This window comes from Dryas octopetala, chromosome 4, assembly GCF_963921425.1.
Source record: "Dryas octopetala chromosome 4, drDryOcto1.1, whole genome shotgun sequence".
In the NCBI taxonomy this organism is placed as follows: Eukaryota; Viridiplantae; Streptophyta; class Magnoliopsida; order Rosales; family Rosaceae; genus Dryas; species Dryas octopetala.
In genome coordinates, this window is record NC_141369.1 from 23,340,419 (window position 1) to 23,356,154 (window position 15,736).

General features: G+C 39.7%; 3 protein-coding genes across 3 annotated transcripts; 2 read left to right on the top strand and 1 right to left on the bottom strand.

The window, feature by feature from the left end:
- Nucleotides 1-110: 110 nt before the first annotated feature.
- On the top strand, nt 111-5,053 carry LOC147288458 (nuclear transport factor 2-like). The gene is made up of 9 exons (XM_086238929.1): nt 111-285; nt 1,247-1,433; nt 1,847-2,141; nt 2,233-2,471; nt 2,550-2,730; nt 2,957-3,078; nt 3,177-3,242; nt 4,154-4,217; nt 4,415-5,053. Exons 2-9 carry the CDS (start codon nt 1,248-1,250, stop codon nt 4,651-4,653), a joined length of 1,392 nt encoding a protein of 463 aa, XP_086095055.1. The 5' UTR covers nt 111-285; nt 1,247; the 3' UTR covers nt 4,654-5,053.
- A 2,457-nt stretch (nt 5,054-7,510) lies between these two features.
- LOC147288459 (ninja-family protein AFP3-like) lies at nt 7,511-9,673 on the top strand. Its single transcript, XM_086238930.1, has 2 exons — nt 7,511-8,543; nt 9,136-9,673. The coding sequence occupies exons 1-2, from the start codon at nt 7,856-7,858 to the stop codon at nt 9,543-9,545; spliced, it is 1,098 nt and encodes a 365-aa protein (XP_086095056.1). The 5' UTR covers nt 7,511-7,855; the 3' UTR covers nt 9,546-9,673.
- A 659-nt stretch (nt 9,674-10,332) lies between these two features.
- RPK2 (receptor-like protein kinase 2) lies at nt 10,333-14,302 on the bottom strand. Its single transcript, XM_086238928.1, has one exon. The coding sequence runs from the start codon at nt 14,062-14,064 to the stop codon at nt 10,636-10,638; it is 3,429 nt and encodes a 1,142-aa protein (XP_086095054.1). The 5' UTR covers nt 14,065-14,302; the 3' UTR covers nt 10,333-10,635.
- Nucleotides 14,303-15,736: the final 1,434 nt, after the last annotated feature.

Consider the following 15,736-nt stretch of genomic DNA (forward strand, 5'->3'; position numbering starts at 1 on the left):
ATTCCCCAAAACACCCCTAAAACCCCTAAAAGGGTATAAGGGTGAAAAAAAGAAAGAAAAACTTGACAAAGTGTAAAAAAGTTACTTGACCCAATCTGTGCACCTGTTAGAGTGAATTGTATCAGAGTGCGCTGGTAGCGCTCAGACTCTCCCTCTTTTCGTGCGCTAACTGTTCGTCTTTCCCTCTCTCGCTCTCACTCACTCTTCTTTGCTGAAGCTACCGTACCATCCCATCGTCCCCAATCTCTGTCTCCAGCAAGCGAGCTATAACATTCCCATCAAAAGGTACTTTATTACCAGTAATTTCTCTGATTATTGCATATACTTCTACTCATTCAGTGGTTTCTGTGAGCACACTTATGTGGGATTTTTTGGGTTGTATTTTGTTCATTCTTTGTAAAGCTTTTTTATTATTGTTATGTGAATCGTATTAGTGCTCAAAATTTTACTGTTATTTGTGTGATCAAGCATTATAATGGTCGATGAATTAATTTAATTAATTTTGCAATGTTATGCTAGCTGGGTGTGAATGTCGGGCTGGTTATTTACTGATTCATCAATATTCCTAATTTTCTGAGATGGGTTTTCTTTGATATGTGGTATGAGGTTGATTTAGGGTTTAGTTTTTCAGCTTTGCTCGGTTTGGATCCGGGTAATGTAGTGATGTTGCGTCGAGGCTCTAAGTTTTTTTCTGTTTATTGTGCCAAATTTTGGGGTTTCACCTAAATATTCAGTACTCAGTACTCACTAAAGCAGATTATGTGATTCTCAGTTTTATGGAATATCAGTTTAATTTATTATGTTTCTAGGGTTTTTCTCAGAATGTAGTTGTTTCATATAACCAGCTCTCTCTTTTTCGCTTGTCTTTTGGGTTTTCCTTACAAGAAACTTTACATTGCTAGCTCCTTCATGCTCTATTTCCATGCAATGTAATCCACACCGGTCCATAGTTTCCTACTATCTCTTTCGCAGTTATTATTTTCTTTCTGGGATATTCTTTTTTCTTTCTAGGATAGAGGGGCTAGTTTTAAGCTTGGGTTTTCACTTTTCAGTGCCTTTGATTTTGTAAAATCAAATACAATATATGTGCATATTGCTATATTTATTTATGTGATTCTTCTTAAACTTTCTTCCTATTTATTACTCACTGCACCTTGAGGTTTTGAATTAATTATCTTCCATTTATTGATTTAAAGAGATGTTGAGGAATTCTCTAGTAGTGTTTTAATGCTGGTTTTTTTAGCAGAATGGCTTTGCAGACAGCAATTCCTCCAACACCACCTACTGCCCAAATGGTTGCAAATGCTTTCATTGAACAGTATTACCATATTCTTCACCATGACCCAGCAATGGTCCATAAATTTTATCAGGATTCAAGCGTGCTAAGCCGGCCTGATTCCAGTGGTGTGATGACATCAGTGACTACCATGGAAGTAAGTTTTTTGGAGGCAGTCTTTTTCTTTTCTTTTCTTTTTTGAGTTTCATTGATGGTAGCCTATTACGTACTTTTTGTGAAGGGATTGTTTCTTTTAGCAAATTTGCTATAACCATCAAAGTGGTCTTTAAATAAACAAACATATGCTGGTGGTTCATAAATGAGGCAACATTGTTGGTTGCTTACGAGGATACTCAAGATACTATATGTTGACAGCATTGATAGCACAATATGGTTTGATTGCATAACAGCAATTTTTCCTTCTTTTACAATCTTTTTGATAACCAGGATACTATCTTGTTAATGACTACTGTAAAGTAATTTGAATATTATTATTTTAATTATTATTATTATCAGGATCACCTGTTGCAAGGACATTTCAATGTTTTTTTTTTTTTTTCCTTGGAACAGGGAATCAATGAGAAGATCCTTTCCTTTGATTTTCCAGAATTTAAGGCCGAGATAAAGACTGCAGATGCTCAGAAGTCTTATCAGGAAGGGGTGACTGTGTTAGTTACCGGATGTTTAACGGGCAAGGATAACTTGAAAAGGAAATTTGCCCAATCGTTTTTTCTTGCTCCACAAGAAAATGGGTTCTTTGTATTGAATGACGTCTTTAGGTATGTAGAAGATGGAGAACTGTTGGAAAACCAGTCAGTTGATGGAGTTAATGGTACCACAGCTGTCCTCTCAAACCAGGATCCGGGTAACATGTCTTGCTTTTGTCTGTTATTTTTTTTGTGACTATTCCGATATTGCAGAAGGAACTTGTTTACACTCCTATTGTTTGTTTGCAGAGCCAACTCATGTTCCTGATCCTCCTGCACCTGATCTGGAAACTACTCAAGTTGAAGAGGATCGAATTGTTGTTGAGAAAGCTCATGACACATCAGACCATGAGAGACAATCAGCTAATGGGAAAGAATCTGACGCGGAACCCCCATCTTATTCAAATGGGAATGATGTCCCTGTGGTAGTTGAATCAGCTTCTACTACAGCCCAAGAGGATGCTCCAAAGAAGTCATATGCATCAATTGTGAGTTAAGGACACCTAGATTTTTCCTTAGCCGAAGTTGTTGAAATAGTTGTAGAAGTTCATCAAATGTTTTTGTAGGTCAAAGTTGCCAAAGGGAGTCCAGGACCAACTAAGGTTTATGTGCCTACTAATACTGTAAAAGTGGCTTCTAGGAAAATGGAAGATTATTTGCCTGTGTCAGCTACATCTACTTCTGTGCTTGAAGCATCAGCCCCAACGAGCACTAGTACTCTAGAGAATAGTGATACTAATGAGGAAGGTATGTTTGGCTTTTCTGACTTATGCCCCCTTGTTTCTTCTCTTTATAGTTGCAAGTTTCCATTTAGAAATCTTCACAGAACTAAAAAATAGTTTGTTAATGTGCTTATATTTAAATTAAACCATATAATCATGAAATATGGCATTAAATTGTTAAGTATTTTGTTTCTCTTTCATTTCTTGATAAGATTTGAGTTTCTAAAATGAAACAATTGCATTTCTTATAGTTGAGGGCTATTCTATTTACATACGGAATTTGCCCTTAAATGTGACGGGTGATGAACTTGAGGTAGAATTCAAGAAATTTGGACCAATAAAGCAAGGAGGTGTCCAAGTCCGAAATAAGAAGGTTAGCCTCTAATGCCTTGCATGCTAGAAGTGTCTCTGGCCCAGATCTGGTTTTTCTGACACATATTTGTCTCTTTTCCAAAATATTGTGGTGTGCAGCTGCAGGGATACTGTTTTGGATTTGTTGAATTTCAGTCTTTAAGTTCCATGAATAGTGCTATCCAGGTAGGTCTAGTTTTAATTAATTTTTAAATATTGAAATATCAATAGGGTGAGGATGCTGCTATATGATTAATTTCCATGATTACATCTTTTGATTTCTTTCCATGTCATGTCAAAATTCAGTCTGATTAGAACAATATAGATAGGATATGGGAACTCTTTTTTCCATTGTCTTCTTATTGGCCTTTGGTTCTAGTGGTAGTCTGTTGAATCAAGTTTTTGGAGGTTCTTTTCACCTTAGCTGATGGGTAATACAATCTTCATAGCATGTTAATCCAAGGCTCTAAGCACATGTAGTTTGGGTTGTCATAGTTTCATGCAACATTGTAAAGCCACAAAGTTGATATGCTGCAACTATTAGATGGTTAAAGAAGTTCTATTATACTTTATCATCAATCACCTAGCAGTATGTAGAAAACTGTGCTTATTATCTGATCCATTGGAGTTCCCAAAATGGAACTTGACTGCAAACTTCCGAAGATGGTATTTAGATAATAGTACATTTCTTTCTCAAGTCAGGCTGAATTTGCAAATAACTTTATTAAACATGACTCAAAAGTTTTGGTTAGTGGATGAATCTTGAAACAAGACATGTATGAAGTATGTAGCAAACAAACAAAACTAGGCATTTTGATAAAAATGAATTGTTTTTAGTTTTTCGGTACAAAGAGGCCAAAGGGGATAAATACTCTCTACCATTGGAGCTGCAAGCCTCGTGATATATGTTGGCTATTGTTTAGCGCCAAAATTCCTATTTGCTTAGTTGTTTTTCTCATTTAACTAATCTGCTAAAGGGATTAGTTACTTATTTTTGTCTGGTAACTTTCAAAACTTGTATAACTTTCAACCATGTTTCATTTCTGATATTTGATTGGGTTTCTTGTGTATCTAATAAGGAAAACTTAATGTTTCAGGCTTCACCAATCACTATTGGTGACTGTCAAGCTGTCATTGAGATAAAGAGAACTACTACTCGAGGTAAGTGGAAAGTGTACAATTTATGTGATTCTCCTTCATTAATTTAATAGAATCTGTTATTTGATGATATTAAAAAAACGTGTACAAAGAAAATGTTCATAAATGTTAAACCATTTGATGACACTGCTTTATTTGGATGACTAAGCTCCATATGTTATTTTAAAGACAAATTCTCTCTATGATGCTGGTTTTTCCAGTTGGTAGCAGTGGAAGAGGTAGGTTTCCTTCTGGAAGGGGTGGGTTTCGGAATGACAGCTTTAGAGGCCGTGGGAATTATGTCGGTGGCCGGAGCTTTGGTAGAAACGAGTATGGGATTAGGGGAGAATTCACAAGCCGAGGAAGGGGTCCAGCTGGGCATGGTGGAAATGGTTATCAGCAAGGGAGAGGGAGAGGTGGCCGTCCAAATGGACCAAAGCAGAATGCTGGTGCTGCATGATTCGTCCAAATGATTATATGCGTAGTGATTTTTTTTGTGGGAATGCTTTAACAAATTGCTTCCATGATTCGGGAAAGTGTTGAAAGTATTTTAATCATATCATATGAGAAAGCCAAAGACTCTGAATTGGAGTAACATTGAGATGAAGAGGCATTTGGTGTAGCTTAGGATTATTTTACCATTATAGAATTTTGTCTCAATTGGGTATGAGTCGTATGACCAGTGATGTAACTGTTCAGAAACTTCAGGTCAGTCTCCAGTTTTACCAGAAACTTTTGAGAATACTATGATGGGAGTTGCGTAGTTGTAGTTTTTTTTGTTCCTTTGTTGATCAACATAGTTGTAGTGTCTAGTAGTTGTAATCGGAAGATCCCAACAGTTGAATAGATGGGACTTTTTTGGGGTATACTTTGAATTCTGAATGGATTTCACCATTGATTGTTGGTTTGACTTTCTTCTTCTTCAAGATTTGGTATTCCATGCTATTTAACCCTGCTTAATGTGAAAAAATCTCTGATAATTTCGTTTCACGCTGCTGTTTATCCAACTTTTCCGGTGTCTAAACAAAGATTGAAAAGTTAATGTAGAAAGATTGATACATCTAAACAAATGATTAGAAATATTAATAAATAGTTAGAAAAAGAAAAGATATATTAAGAAATGATGAACGTTTTTGATACTTACGAACAAACAAATAATTTTAGCTCAACATCCGATGTTTTACTTTATCATTTAACTTTAAAGAACAAAAGCGTCAGACACGACGCGTGCGTACGACACGGGAAGTGACGTCTTCGCTTTTCCCCATGGAGCGTGGACGAATCCTCGGTGATATCTTCTGACTGTACACGTTGTCCCCAACTAGCCCTGCTTCGCTGTCTCCATGCAATCCTCTACGGACACGCTTGTATCTTAGCTGCATGCCGACACGTGGCGCTTTCATCCCCTCAACAAAGTAGAAAAAATAATCTGGCAACTTGGCCCTCTTGCTTCTTGGGGTCCACACCTCATACCTCCATCCATCTTTCAATTTCTCATCACTCCTCACCCGAAATCATACTCTTAATTTGTTTGACTTTTGCTCTCTCTTTTTTTTCTTGTTAAAAATTAGCATTTCTTTTATTTTAACCAACAATTTGCTTCCTCATTTAATTTGCTTTTAGCCAAAGCCCAAGGGATGTAATTTCCAGTGAGCTTTAGCCTTTGGGGCTCATGGATGTTTTCTATAAACCTACAATAATATTTAATTTATCATATCAAGTTATCAACATACACGCCAGATTTTTTTATTAAATAAAATAAAATTTCGAATGAATCTAGATTTGAGTGATATGAAAAATTATCAGTAAAAAATAAAATTGAATAAGCAAAACAAAAAGATAAGTTAGATAACGGTTGATAATGACTCATCTAATTGGATGAATTATTTATTGTTTATAAATTTCTTTTTATCTGAATTAGAGGCCAGTCCTTTCTCTAAGAGAATACCATGTCTGTCTCCGCTAGCGAGTAGCTCCCTCAGTAATGCTACACTTACCACATTTTTATACCACAATTTCATACCATCTTACATGGCATTCATACATTTGACACTACAAATTAAAAAATAAAACCTAAAAAAGAAAAAAGAAATACATATCCAGTAAAATAATGACACATCAGGTGAGATACAAATGTGGAAAAAAAAAATGTGGGACAACTAGCATTATTGTTGTATTAATAAATTATAATATTAATAATATATATTTATATTATTATACATAGATTGATTATACCGCATTTTAATATATTGATTATATAAAATAATTTGTCCACATGATGATGTCTAGGGGCATGAGGCGCTTCACTTCACTTTTACAAATTCGATATAAAAAATTATTGTATGTAATCGTAACACTATATGATATAATGACATTGTGTTATAAATTTATTAAAATTATAACACGCGGATGATTTTAAAGATTTTTTCTTAAATTTTAGAATTTTAAAAATTAATTATTATATACTTATTATAATTTAAATGAATTAATAATACCACATCATTATGCAACGTGATATTAAGGTCACAATAATTTCTGGTTAGGTAGATATTACGTATTGAATTAAGAATAGGGATGGCAAAATTCCCTGCCCCCGAAAATCCCCGTGGGGACCCGCCCCGATTAAGCGGGTATGGTAATACCATCCCCATCCCCGCCCCGCCCCGTATACCCGTTTAATAAAAATATTATATTAAATAATTATATTTTAATTTATTTTCTTAATTTTAGTTGCATATCTTTAAAATTTAATAGTGTTCTCTTTATGATTTAGTGTTATTGTAATATAATATGATGAATTTTAATGTATTTCATCTATTATATTATATATTTATATTAATTTGATATGTTATTAATAAAAAAAATTATTTTTTTGAAAATAATAGGGGCTCCGAATACCCCCGATGGGGGCCCGATTACCCGGCGGGGCGGGTATGGTATTGGCAAACCCGCCTCGAACACGCCCCGTTGCCATCCCTAATTAAGAAAATTGCGGCTCTACTCACTACGACGAGGATATTTTCTGGGACACGCGGCACCTTCCAGGACCTCCACATCGCCCGATAGACACGTGTCCTCTGGGAACCTAATCTAATAAACCAAAGAGGTGACGACGCATGTTCGGACTGTGCTTCAGATCTGCGTCTCTGCGCCACGTGCTGGTTGGGGGTCTTCATGGCCTCCACGTGTCGCGACTCTACGACTTTCAGGGTGTTTTCGGTAATTTCTGAAGCCAAAAAAATTATTATTATTTTTTCTTTTCTTTTAGTCCTTTTTTCCTTCTCTGTTCTGAGAATTGTTATACTTTGGTCATTGATCTGTGTGTCGATTTTCTTCTGTTTCATGTGTCTCTTGCTTCGCTGCCCCTAATGGGTCTTGTTGTCTCTTTTTTACCGGGAACTTCTTGCCGAGAAAATGCGAGAAAATGTAGGGTTAATGGTGCAGTGTTTGGTGGGAACAAGGTTGGAATTGCCATTTCAATGGAAAACATAGGACTCGTAAGCTGACAGAGAATTCAATCGAATTTCCTATTTTTCTCAGCTTCTTCTTTGGATTTTCTGCTGTAATTCTACTTCCTGGTTTTAAAAATAAAACAAAAATAAAGAAATTTTATCTGGGTCTCTAAATTTGAGCGATTTGGTTTGGCTCTGCAATCCATTTCAATGGCGCAAACAGAGGAAGGCGGAAACAGAGCAACCCAACAGCTTTTCTCAATGCAAATGAGTGATTTTCCGGGAGATCTGCTGCGGAGAATAGTATCCGGGAACGATTTCTCTTCAAAATTTGAAGAGCCAAGCCAAGATTCTGAGGAGATTGAGCTGAGCCTGGGGCTTTCATTGAATGGTCGATTCGGGGTCGACCCAAAAAGAGCGAAGACGCTCGCACTCAAACGCTCGTCTTCAATCCCTGACTTCTCCACGACCCCAACAACACGAGATGACGACTCGGCGTTTCCGGTGCCTCCGCCGTCTCTGATGCCTCTTATGAGGACTTGCTCTCTTCCCACAGAAACAGAGGAGTGGAGGAAGAGGAAGGAGTTGCAGAGTCTGAGAAGAATGGAAGCCAAGCGAAAGCGGTCGGAGAAGCAACAAAGAAATTCAAAGGTTCCGAGAGACCGAAGCCGAGAGAACTGCGAGGAGGATAAGCGAGCAGAGAACATAAATTGTTATGGAAGTCATAGACAAGAGCAGTTTTCCAAGGTTTTGGATGAGTTTTCAGCCATGGGAATGCTCAAGGGCAATGGTCCTCTTCCGCCACCATTACCACCACCAGTAGCCTCTCAGGGGACCATTGGGTCTCAAGGAAGTGGCTCATCGGGAATTTCGGAATCTGAGAGCCAAGCTGCTCAAGGTATTTTCATTTCAATTTAATGTGATTTATTTTCGACCATTGTCGTTCTTTTAATTTTGCTGTGTGAATTTATCTGAAATTGTATATCATCCAAAAGTTGTAAAATTGGATCCTGTAGGCATATTTAGCAGTGGTGTTCTGGGTGTATTTTATGTAGTTTGTAAATGGTTGTATGATGAATGCCATTTGATTTGGGTATATGGATGACTCGATTCAAATACACTGTGTATTAAGTATGGGAAGATTTTTTGGTAGTCACCAATTATTCTGAATTTTATTCTTCCATGAACCAATTGAGGCTGCTGCTAGCCATGTTGTGAAGGGTCCAAGATGTGTTCACATCTCGGGGTGTTTTATTGAAGTTATTGAGTAAAACAATGTAGCCTAAAGTGGAATTCTAGATCAGGCTTGCTCAACAGTGCTGTCTTGGATCCCTCTGAATTGCTCACTGGATGGTTTGTAACTTTGTCACCCAGTTTTCTTATGCAATGTCACTGGGACTACTGGACCAGTGTATCCCCATTTTATAGAAGATAAAATCTGTTGAAGCTCTTGTGCCCTTCTCTCACAATTTACCTTTCGGTATATGCAGGAGTGCACAAATGCACTGAAGCAAGAAGCCAAGCCAATGTTCAGTCTGTGCCAAAGAGTGAGAAGGAACTTCCAGTCACCCCGCGGATAACCACTCAAAGGTCGGGTCAGTTCAATGGAGTCCTAATGCAAAATAACTGTAATAAACCCACAGTTCCTGATAAGGGTACTAAGGAAATTGTGAGGAATGTGTTGGAAAATATGCCTTGTGTGTCTACCAAAGGAGATGGCCCTGATGGGAAAAGAATAGAAGGCTTTCTTTACAGGTACAAGAAGGGTGAGGAAGTGAGAATAGTATGTGTTTGCCATGGCAGCTTTCTCTCTCCGGCTGAGTTTGTGAAGCATGCTGGTGGTGGTGATGTGGCACACCCTCTAAAGCATATAGTAGTCAGTCCTACTGCCCTTTTGTAATTATAGTGCCCTTTGTGGACATTGTCAAAACCTGAATGTGAGGATGAGGATAGAGAAGAAAGTAGAAATGATCCATCAATTTTCATTTTACCTTTTTATTTTATTCAATTTTTCTTTGTCTTTCAATAGACTGATGGGCACTTGTATTCGATACTTGAAGCCTAGTGTTGGAAGCTTATAATTATAACTACAAGGAAGGTTGTTGCATGTTTTATTTCATTTTTTAGTCATGGCTGTGAGAAGATCAACCACTAGAGGATTAGGTAGAGGTTTCGCCAAATTGGGTTGGAAAGAAGGTGGAGGAAGCAAGGGCAGTGCTCCTAACAGCAACTCTCTCCCCCAAATGATGTGAGAGACTGCAACATAGTAAGGCACCAGAAAATTCTTATGGAGTTGGTTGCCTAATTTGTGTTCTGGTTTTTTAACCTACCAGCAGATGGGGATTGAGGAGATTAAAACATGACTAATCATTACTTATTTTAAGTTCAAGGAGTTGCTTCTTAACCACCCAATAAAAATGACAGGGATGGCAAAACCACCAACCATTGTTGATTTGTTGTAATGTAAAGGGAAAGAAAACAAATAAGTACCATGAGTTCATTAGCCGTCCATAGAGAACTAGGAAAAGCGCCAAGGCACCAAACTAAATGGGTCCAGGAATAATCAATGAATGTTGTGGCAGATCGAGTGCAGCAGCACATGGAAATATGGAATCGGATATCATTTCCTCAGGTAGGAAGTCCACATGACTAATCATTTCCAAGAATCAACATGTTGGCCAACCATATTATTCAGAAAATATATCTGCTAATTTTATTGAACAACAATGAAGCTGAATATACACGTATAAGACAAGGAAAAGAAATATCTGCATTCTTCAGCAGATTCATCGGCAAGGCCCCTATTCAAAGAAATGGCGTAAAAAAAATTGGGGCAGAACTATTTTACAATGTACAAGTGGGGATCACTACGGTTTTAGAATCAACCTAAGGCCAGCCTCACAGAGGACTCGGTGCACAAGCACAGATTACAATGGCGCTTCTCTTTCTACAGATAACTAATGCTAATCAATACAAGCCTAGCCAGGCAGCTAACATGATGGAGGTTGAAGTTGCTTCAGCCGTCGAACAACTTGCCTCATTGTCGGCCTGGTCGATAAAGAGTCCACCGTACACACGACTGCCAAGTGTAGAACTTCTACCAAGTCGTCATGGGGACCTGCACACCACACCCCAGCGGTGAAGAATTCCTTTGCACGGCCTTGTCGAAGAAGCATACACCCCCATTGAACAATGTTGAATCCATTTCCATAAGAAGAAAAGGAGGGATCCAGAGCTTTCTTGTCAGAGAGCAACTCCAGAAGCACCACACCATAACTATACACATCTGCCTTATCTGAAACACGGCAAGTCATTGCATATTCCGGGGCAACGTACCCAAAAGTTCCAGCTACACCAGTGGTAGCATGGGTTTCTGATGTTCCAAGAAGTCTAGCCAAACCAAAGTCGGATAGATACGCATTAAAATCATCATCCAACAATATATTGCTGGGCTTCACGTCACGATGAAGGACACGTGGTACGCACACGTCATGTAGGTAGGCAAGTGCGCGGGCTATGTCCAAGGCAATCTTGTGAAGTATCCTCCAATCCACGGCCCTGGTAGACCTTTCCTGAATAAACTTTTCCAAATTACCACCCGGTAGATAATTATATACAAGGAACATCTCTGTTTCACTGGCATGATAACCAAGCAAAGTGACAAGATTTGGATGGCGAAGCCTTGCGAGGGTCTTAATTTCTGCATGGAACTGTTGAACTCCGTGGAACCTTCCAACTGAAAGCCGTTTTATTGCCACTAGGATTCCAGGTGATATCTCTGCCTTGTAAGTTGCCCCAAAACCTCCATTCCCAATACAGTTGCTAGCATTGAAACTCCCTGTGGCCCGCACAACACTCTCAAAGGTCAATGAAACCCCAATGTTTGTGAAAATTGTAACTTCCTTCCTGGTAGACCCTAGACCTCCAGACTTCGGATTCCACTTTCGTGTATACAAGAACAGAACAACTAGAGCAAAAAGCACTGCAACTATGGCTGATGCAGATGTAATGGATGCTATCTCAATTGAATTGAAACTGTTCCCACTTTTGTGAAGAGGAACTCCTGATGGTGAAGCAGCATAAGGTTCTGAACTACCAACTCTTCCTTGAGAATCCGAAGCTGGTTCTGTCAGAGAAAACATGGGGCAAGAACGTATATACGGGTTTCCAAGAGCAGTATTGCATTTCATCAGGTTATTATTCAAAGGCAGCGAACCAGACAAGTTATTGAAAGACACGTTGAAAGATGAGAGCGTGGTTACATTTGCCAAACCAGATGGAATCTGACCAGAAAGATTATTTTTGTCAAGCAGCAGAACAGTCAGGTTTCGCAAGTTCACAAGATCTTTTGGTATCTCACCAGTGAGAGAGTTTGAAGAAAGCTCAAGCACTTCTAAAGAGTAAAGCTGCCCCAAACTAGAAGGAATGATACCAGTAAGGTTATTACCAGATAAGGACAGATACATCAGATCCCTTATCTGGCCAAGACTCGTAGGAATTTGACCTTGCAACATGTTACAACTTAAGTTAAGGCTGACAAGAGACACCAATTTCCCAAAACTAGGGGGAATGGAACCAATAATCTGATTCCCAGATGCATCTAAAAATTTAAGAGATCTGCACATTCTGCCAATTTCATCAGGAATCTGATTATATAACTTGTTGTTGCTAACATTAACAATCAATGAATCCAATCCCTCACACTTCCCAAATAAATTACCTGGAAATGATCCAGTAAGCTTGTTTTCTCCAACAATGAATGCATAAAGAGTTTGCTTCCCTAATCTTTCAGGTGCAATAGGCAGTGACTGCAGAGTGCCAGTGAAATTATTGCGCCCAAAGTTGTGAAATACCGCAAGACCGTCATCATCCCCACGCAATTGCAATGGGTTTCCAGCTTTAGCTTTAGATGCAAAAAAGGCTAGATAGGGGGAGGATGGATCATCAGATTCGGAAGAAAAATCACTCCAATTAGAAACAGGAGCACAAGTGCTGTTAAAATATTCAGGTATTGAACCTGACAAGATGTTTCCGCTGATATCAAGCATAGTCATACAAGGAACCTGAATATCCTGAACAAGCTCCCCAGTAATCCTGTTCGAGCTTAGGTCAAGAAATTGAAGCTTCCTGCAGCGACTTAACCCACTAGGAATTTCCCCAGTAAAAAAATTCTGAGCCAAATTGATCATTTCTAAGTACTCGCAACCACCCCACATGCTCGGAAAACTGCCCTCGATACTTGCCCTTGGTGCCCACAAGATCCTTAGCTTTGGAAGGGTCGTAATCTCCACAGGCATTACGCCTTGAAAGTAATTGAAGTCATCATTCATAGCACTCAACTGCTCCAACAAAGAGTCCTCTGCTGTATAATTGGCTCGCGGAAACGGATTAAACATAGACGAAAGCACAAGGACGGACAATTCAGACAAATTCCCCAGCTCCCGTGGTAACGAACCACTTAGGCTATTCCTCGACACATCCAACACTTGGAGCGCCTGAAGCCGGCCGAGTTCAGCTGGAATACCCTCTTCGAACATATTTGAATGCAACAACAGCGTCCTCAGCTGACTGCAATTTCCCAAACTGCTTGGAATCTTATGAACCAAGAAATTACCTGACAAATCTAGATGCTCAAGCTTCCCACAATTGTCTCCAATCTCACTGGGAACATCCCCGCTAAGCCAATTGTACAACAAATACACCGCCTTTAACCTGCCAATGAAACCCGGAACCGTCCCATTCATGTGGTTCCCACCTAAATTCAAGATCTCTAAGCTCACAGAATTTGACCACGAGATGGGCATCTCACCATGAATTGAATTAAAGCCAAGATTAAGAAATCGCAAATTTCGATTTAATCGAGACGGCAGCGACCCAGTTATCGAATTGCCCTCAAGATCAAGAACCTCTAAGTTTTCCAGGCCCCAAATCTCACTGGGAATTTCACCATCAAAACCATTGAAGGGAAACGACAAGACCCTAAGCTCAGTGAGCTTCCCAATCACAGAGGGGAGCTTCCCAACCAGACTTCCTCTACTACCCAAACAGCTCCTTCTAATTCCAAACCCATAAAGCGGAAACTGAGCAAACTTTAAGCACGAATTACCTCCGCTGCCGCCATCCCCAGTAATGTTGAGCGAAACGACCCGAGAATTCGCGTTGCACAAGACGCCGAACCACGAGCAGTGACGAGTATTGACCGAATTCCAGTTCGAGAGCAAGCCCGACGGGTCCGAGACCGAGTTCTTAAGCTGAAGGAGCACCGATGCGTCGGTATCGGCAAAGACGACGCCGTCCTGGAAGGTGGAGAAGACCCATAAGACCAAAGCGAGCTTCAGAGCAAGCACTGGCGAAGTGGGCCTGCGAAAAAAATGCCATTTGATGACTGAAGAAGAAGAGGAAGAAGAGGCAAAACCCATTTCTTGAAACCCTTTACAGGGTCCTCGAAACCCAAGAAATCAAAACCCCCAAACCCTTTCTTGGAGTTGCAGAGAAAGAGTAAAGGGTTTATGAAAACCCTAACCCTAATTTTTTTGGGTCCCTGACGACAGAGAGAGAGAGAGAGGGATGGGGAGGTAAAGGAGAAGGAAGAGAGAGAAGAGTTCAACTGTGTGTTCTTTCTTTTGAGAAGAAAACGCGTTCTTCTTTTTTTTTCTATTTCATGTTATGTTTGTTCTTCTTCTTCTTCTTCCTGCTTTTCCTTCCAAAATAAAAAATCAAATTCTTACATATTTGTGTTTTTGTCGTTTATGGTGGATGGTGGGGTCCACGGGACATACTGGGTAGAGTGTGGGGTCCACAGGCGGTCAATAAATGCATCGTCCCCGTCAATTTAAGCGGAGGCTCTTTGGTGGTTAGGACTTGGCTTAAGTGAGTGAGTCAGTGACAGTTTAAATTTAAAATTACAAAAAATAAGAAAAAGATTCCTCAAAGCCTATGTACACGCGGCTGCATGAAAAGGGATCCACGTGGGACGTCCTTCCAGAAGGTTGGGGTGGGGCCCACCAGCCTTTGGGATGGTGTTGAGTCTAGGGTTCATGAGGTCCAGATAAGCAAAGGCCCTCTTCTGTACTCCACTGAGATTTTGCTGCTGCTGCCCCCTCTCTAGTCTCTATATATCTGTCCATCTATCTTATGGGATTTTATTTCTGAAAGTTCAAGCTTGGAATGTGACAGATAAAGGATAGGGTTACAATTTTATGACAATTTTCAAGCAAAATTCAATCGAATTTTTAAAATGGTGAACAGTAATTATATCAACTAATTATTAGTCTGATGATATTTATTTTTTAAAAATCGGCAAAAATATTATGCTCGGCGACATTGACATAACATATGATGAATTGCAGAATAAAAAAACTTAAAGGAGTGCATTTGTTTTATATGATTGATATATCTATAATCTATGATGGGAAAAAAAGAAGGAACACGAACTTCTAACAAAAACCATAAATAAGACTAATTGAACTCACAATGGAACAATATTTGAGTATTAAAAAATGAATACAAATTTATTCTCCAATTAATCATATAAGTTTATAATAAGGTCCATCATAAAAGAGAAGGTGGTGGGCTCCATCTAGGGGTGGGTGTCGGGTGGGTGGGAGCCCAAATCATCTCCAACTAAATGGCTCGGATGTCAGTCGGGGACGGGTCGGAGACAGTCGGAAAATGGGTTGGCCAGGAAGAAGAAGCAGAAGCAGAATAGAGAAGATGCCGAGAAGGAGAAAGTGGCTTGCCTGAGAAATGGTGGCTGGTGGAGGTGGTTCTTGTGCTCCAATGGTGGACGGTGACGGAAATGGAGGTGGTTGGTGGCAAAAATAGAGGTGGTTGGTGGCGGAATGGAGGTGGACGATGACAGAAATGGAGGTGGTTGCAGACTTGCAGTGCTTGAGAAGATGGTGGCTACTACTGGCTTGCCTGAGAAGATAGTGGCTGGAAGCTTGGCGGGTGGGCCGGCTTCAACGGTCGGTGGAAGGAGGTGGGCCGACACCGGCCTATTAGTGATCGGACGGGTTGGCTTGCAACTTGGTGGATCGGTGGAGGCAGGCGAGCCGAGTTCGGACGGGTTGATGCCCAGGCCTAGTTCCA

Excerpts from the sequence above, each read along its gene's own strand:
- RPK2 (XM_086238928.1), bottom strand. The coding sequence starts at position 14,064 with ATGGGTTTTGCCTCTTCTTCCTCTTCTTCTTCAGTCATCAAATGGCAT.
- LOC147288459 (XM_086238930.1), top strand. The coding sequence starts at position 7,856 with ATGGCGCAAACAGAGGAAGGCGGAAACAGAGCAACCCAACAGCTTTTC. Across the intron at positions 8,544-9,135 it reads TGAGAGCCAAGCTGCTCAAG|GAGTGCACAAATGCACTGAA; the intron begins GTATTTTCATTT and ends CGGTATATGCAG.
- LOC147288458 (XM_086238929.1), top strand. The coding sequence starts at position 1,248 with ATGGCTTTGCAGACAGCAATTCCTCCAACACCACCTACTGCCCAAATG. Across the intron at positions 1,434-1,846 it reads CATCAGTGACTACCATGGAA|GGAATCAATGAGAAGATCCT; the intron begins GTAAGTTTTTTG and ends TCCTTGGAACAG. Across the intron at positions 2,142-2,232 it reads CCTCTCAAACCAGGATCCGG|AGCCAACTCATGTTCCTGAT; the intron begins GTAACATGTCTT and ends GTTTGTTTGCAG.